At 42.7% G+C, this 5,897-nt stretch overlaps 1 protein-coding gene across 1 annotated transcript; it reads right to left on the minus strand.

Moving 5' to 3' along the window:
• Nucleotides 1-4,907: 4,907 nt before the first annotated feature.
• LOC105988098 (mas-related G-protein coupled receptor member A-like) lies at nucleotides 4,908-5,897 on the minus strand. The gene has a single exon (XM_013019606.1). It carries the CDS (start codon nucleotides 5,895-5,897, stop codon nucleotides 4,908-4,910), a length of 990 nt encoding a protein of 329 aa, XP_012875060.1.

The raw sequence follows: 5,897 nt of genomic DNA on the forward strand, positions 1-5,897 counted from the left end.
AGCCCAGAGTTCAAGCCCCACAACCAACCAAAAAAAACCCAACATTTTATAAATGAGAAGGCAAGTGTTTCTGAAGCTTGTGTTTCCTGTCTCAGAGCCTATGTTTGCTCATTGGCTTGTCCACATTGCTGCCTCTTAGTTCTGGACTTATCAGTTAGTTGGGAGGAGGAATGCATTGAATTCAGCACCTCCTCCAGACACACCTGTCTTTCAGTGAAGTAATGAACGGAAGTAGTTCAGTATAATCCACTCTATTTTATAGACATATAGAAGCAGATGGTGGCTAAGTCCTTCTTAAGAGTGATATAAAGGAAGCGTGCAAGGTTAGACTCAGTATTCCAATGAAAAATATTCACTGAGTGCCTACTGTGTTCCAGAAACCATCCTAAGTAACAGGCTCTGTAGTGTTGAGCAAAAAAAGTCTTACAATGGAGTTTTGTAATACTGGTGGGAGGCAACCTCCTGTGTTGGTTTCTAACTAGAGATTTTAAGACTTAACTATTCCCGTTAACAGTTCTCTAATTTGGCAAAACAAAGTTGTCATGATTTTGATAGGTTCTTAGGGCTTTGGTAGATTCCAGTGATATATGCCCATCACAGAGAAAGTGTTAAAGCCTCTGGACATCATCACCTTGACAAACATCAGGCTTAAGGTTGGGAGCTGTTCTGGGTCCTGAAAGTAGACTGAGAGAGGCTGGTTCCAGGTGTAGCATGGGAGAAAGGAAAATGGAGGCAAGGAGGAAGGGAAGGAGGAACGAGTGAGGGAGAAAGAGAAACATGCACAGGCTTCAGAGTTGTATAGTTACAGATGACAAATGCTGGAGGTCATATTAGAGGCAATCTCTAATAGAGTCTCTTATAGAGTCAAAACAACTGAATTCTGAGAAAAATTCCCCCCTTAAATTGCAATAAGTATCTGTTGGGATGAGATATATATTCTTAAAGAAAGAACAAGCACAAAATAAATAAATATGGATAGTACATTTAAACTTTGCTTAAGATCATGTGGGTTATTTTTCAGAAGTTACATTGCAACCACCTTAAGTTTTCTTTGATATGAATTCTACAGTGAGCATGCAAACTTGTAAAATAAAAATAAAGAAGGTCATTCCAAATAGTTTGTGTTTTCAGTGATTCAGAGGAAAAAAAACCAAATCCAATAGCAGTAATTCTGTTTATATGTACATGAGCATATACGTGTTTAGATATACACACATAATGCCCTGTGTATATATAAAAATGTTTCCCAATTTCATGTCTTTCATATTTTATGTACTAACTCATGTTCATTCCTAGTCTCCCTATTATGCAGTTAGCCTTTCATTCTGGATACACAACAGAATTAGCCTTCAGTGGCTTTTTCTTCTTGTGGGATCATATGACTAATCCTGTTGTGGGGCATGGCCCATGTGGTAAATGGAAATGGCTAGAGTTACCTCAGGGTCACAGCACTTAATTTCCAGCATCAGGTGCTCTAGCAATAGTGAACTCTATGCCTGTGTTGAGATGGAGAGGCCGCGGGAAGGAAGCTGCCTGCACTATTGCAGCTGAACTTGGAAGGCAGGTGGATTTTCATTGGTAAGCCACACATGTCAATGCTGGTTGTCAGAGTGTAACAATCTATCTGAACTAACCAAGTAACTATGTATTGCTTACACCACTAAAGAGAATCATGACTAGTTCATAAAATATAGTCAACCAAACACATACGCTGCTTAGAAATGTTATGCCAAAATTTCTGAACCAGTCACGTTAAAGTCTCTGTAATGAATCATCTTGTGATGAATTCAAAATTAGTTTCTCTCTTTTTTCCAACAAAGATATATTGATTTGTAATGAATAATTAACTAAATTATAGGCTGTGACTATTGGGAGAGACCAGGAAATTTCATTTTTGCATGTCGTACAGTTTCATATGGGAATACATCACACATTTAAACCATCCAATACAAATTAATGGCTTCCAAATGTGTGTGTGTGTGTGTGTGTGTGTGTGGCATGTATGACTTACACATAACTTTCATTTTTTGCCACCATGGCTGTTTGATCTGTGATCTCACTGTATCCGCAATAAGGCTGCCAAGGATACAGGCTGACACTATGTATCTACCGGATCCTATCCAGTTTGGTTGTTTCACACTTCTTTTGCAGTGGATGCCCTCCAGTGGTCATGAGTGTACATTGCAGTAGTTTTTAGTGTATTCAGAGTGGTGCAAATGACTACAATCTAATTTTAGAAAACCTCACACCCAAGAGAAACCCACTATCTTTAGTAATCAGCCCTCCACTCCTATTTCTCACTTACTCTATCTCGGCCCAGAGACTTGATTGGTCTATTCTGACCATTTTACCATAGATGGAAGTAAATAATGCACTTATAAAAATCATATCTGATTTCTCTCCCTGAGTGAAATGTTTTCAGGGTTTATCTAGGTCACAGCCTGTATTAGTATTTCTGTATTTTTATTGCCAAATGAAAGTACATTATATGGATGTACACATTTTGTTTAGCATTCATTAACTGGTGTATATTTATACTGTTTCTACTTTTTGGCTATTGTAAATGTGGTTGTAAATATGGGTATCTACACACATATAAGTATGTATACATCTGTACATACATATATACTTTTTCTTTTTGCATTGCTTTGCGTTGAATCCAGGACCTTCTCCTTGCCAGGCAAGCATTCTATCAATGAACTATACCCCCAATGCTTTTGTTTCTGAGACAATGTCTCACTAATGTTTGCCCAGGCTATTCTCAAACTCATGATCCTTCATTCTCCCTCAGAGTATCTGGGATTATAAGCATATGCTGCCATGCCTGGCTTATATTTTTGTTTCTCTTAGGTATATGCTTAATGGTAGAATTTCTGAGTCACATTGTAGCTCTATGCTTGGCATGCTGTGGAATTGCCAATTTTTCTCACAATGCTTTATTTTTATTTTTACTTTTTATTTATTTATTTTTTTATTGTGAAAATACTATACAGAGGGGTTACAATTACATGGGCAAGATAGTGAGTACATTTCTTATCAAGCATTGTAGCCTCCTCCTTTGTTTCCCCTTCCCATCCCTTCCCATCGTCCCCCCCCCCCCCCCCGCTCTCCCCCCCCCAAAGTTGTAAAGTTCGTTTTTGACATAACGACTTGTACATCTCATTGTTGCAATGGGTCCACCTGTATCCCTATTTAAATGATTTGTTTTCCCCCTTCCCCTCCACAAATTATACCGATATCAAATACAGTGAAAGCAGGGGTTATACTGTGGGGGAGGAACATACAAAGCAACAAAGAAATCATCTTATAAATCACAATGCTTTTTATCAGTTTAGATTCCTGCTAAAACATATGAGTTTTGAGCTGATAACAAGTTGTCACAAACTTTATTATTTGAACTCTCCATGTTATCTCCACCTGTGTGGGTGCAGTATCTATACTAGCTTTTTGTTTGTTTTAGTTTTACTTTTTGTTTTGCAGTGCAGGGTGAGCACTCTGCCTGGGGGCTACTTCTCTAGCCTTCTGCATTGACATTCAGATTAAACTCTTGTTTTAACATCCAATCACTCATAAGCCATCAGCGGAGCTGAATTATTATGTGGGTAAGTAATAACATGTTATTTAATTGGAAAATAAACTATCTCCCTGCTCTCAACTGGAGTTTGTTCCTCCACCAGTACTGGAGTTGAACTCAGGGCATCACATTTGCTCGGCAAGCACTGTATGCTGGAGGTAGACCTCTACCCTTTTTGCTCAACTTAATTTTGAGGTAGGGTCTTAGATTTTTGCCTAGGCTAGCCTAGAATGTGATCCTCTTATTTACTTCCCACCTATAGCTAGGATGACAGGCATATTCCATCGTGACAAGCTTTTTCTATTGAGATGTTGTGAACTTTTATTGTCGAGTCTGGCCTTGAATTGTGATCCTCCTGATGGCAGGTGTGAGTCATTGACACTGGATTATTTTGGAAGCAAAAGGATTGCACTAGAGAAGTGGGTGTTGTCCACTGCTTTTCTTTCTCCCCTTATCTCCTTTATTTCTCTGTTGAGTTTATCCATGGTTTCTGATCCAGTAGGTTTGGACATAACCCTGGGGAGGAGAGCAAGAGATTGCCTTTTGGCTTGTCCTAGGCTGAACTGGCTAGCTTTCTCTGGTGCTATTTTGGGTTAGACTCCAACTAATTTTGCAAAACTTATGCCAATTCGGGTCACTTCAAGGCCAAGGTAGACAAACTGATCTCATTGCTCAATCTTGATTGCTCTCTGCACTCTAGTCACATCATCTTTTTTCCTTTCCTTTCCTTTCCTTTCCTTTCTTTTCCTTTCCTTTCTTTCCTTTCCCTTTCCTTTTCCTTTCCCTTTCTCTCCCTCCCTCTCTTTCTTTTCCCTCCCTCCCTCCCTCTCTCCCTCCCTCCCTCCCTTCCTTCCTTCCTTCCTTCCTTCCTTCCTTCCTTCCTTCCTTCCTTCCTTCCTTCTTCCTTGGACCAGGACTAGAACTCTGTACCTGATGCTTTTGCTCATTGGTTAGTCTCATGAAGATATTTCATCCAAACCATCTGGTTCCATGTGAACCATCTTCTCTTTCTGTACTATCCAGTAGGAAACAATCACAAACAAGAGTTGTGGATTTTTTGTTTTTTGTTTTCACAGATTCTTGGCATTGCAAGAAAATGGCAAAGAACTAGCATTTAATAAGGAAGACTGGGAAGAAGTTTATCAGTCGCGTTGAGAAGGGCTGGAGATAGTCTACTTAAAGACTAATACTTTTCCTGAGGAAAACTAGGAAGGCCAGGTTCAAACAGCCCTTTCGATTTTCCTCCTTTTTTGAGGCTGAGAGAAGAGCCAACCAGTGTCCCAGTGGTTCACTGCCAAAGTCACCAGGGACGGGCCGGCAGAGAGGCCTTCCCTCACTGCTCCTCTTTGCTTATGGACATCTCCAAGGTGCCCTGAGGAAGGCTGCTTCCACCTGCTTCACCCTCGGGCGTGTCCTGCAGGGCCCTCTGGAGGAGCAGCTTGAGCGTCTGCTTCTTCAGCTGCTGCCTGAAAGAGCCCACGAAGAAGTAGATGATGGGGTTGGCACAGCTGTTCACGGAGGAGAGGACCACGGAGCTCAGATAGAGGCCATAGGAGATGGCGCTGAAGTCAATCTGAATCCATATTAACAGGAACCAGTGGATGCCGAAGGGCAGGCCACAGATGAGGAAGACCAGCACGGTGAGCAGGATGGTCACGTACAGCCTGGTCAACTTTATCTTCCCAGCACCGCACAGGACTTTGGCCAGCAGGGCCCCACTGGACCCAGACAGAACCACAAATAAGAACAGCAGGCACGCAGCCGTGCAAAAGTTAGACACCAGACACTGTTCATTGTCATACTTCTTATCCAAGAAGCCGCAGTAGTACCTGTTCAGGATGCTGAAGAGCAGAGATGTGACCCAGAGCAGGGCGCACATGACGGTGGAGGTGTGCTTGGGGCGTCGGCAGCGGTACCAGATGGGGCACAGGACGGACAGGCAGCGCTCGGTGCTGATGGCGCTGAGCATGCTCAGACCTGCGAGGTAGGGGAACATCTTGATGGTCGTGAAGCAGGGGAGGAAGACGATGTCGGGATAGGAGAATTTGACGAGGACCAGCGTGGAATCGATCATGTGGCAGCAGAGGAAGAGCAAGTCGGCTGCGGCGAGGTTGAGGATGTAGATGGAGAAGGCGTTCCTGCGCATGCGGAAGCCCAGCAGCCAGAGCACCACACTGTTTCCTGCCAACCCCACCAGGGCGGAGAGGATGATCACCACGTTGGGGATGAGGATCTTGCTGTTGAAGCTTCCAGGCACGTTTCCTTCTGTGTGGTTCAAGGGCGTGGGCTCCGTCCCCAAGGAGGAGGGGCTGGTTGTGTTCAT

The sequence above is a fragment of the Dipodomys ordii genome, unplaced genomic scaffold (assembly GCF_000151885.1).
Source record: "Dipodomys ordii isolate 6190 unplaced genomic scaffold, Dord_2.0 Scaffold46, whole genome shotgun sequence".
Lineage (NCBI taxonomy): Eukaryota > Metazoa > Chordata > Mammalia > Rodentia > Heteromyidae > Dipodomys > Dipodomys ordii.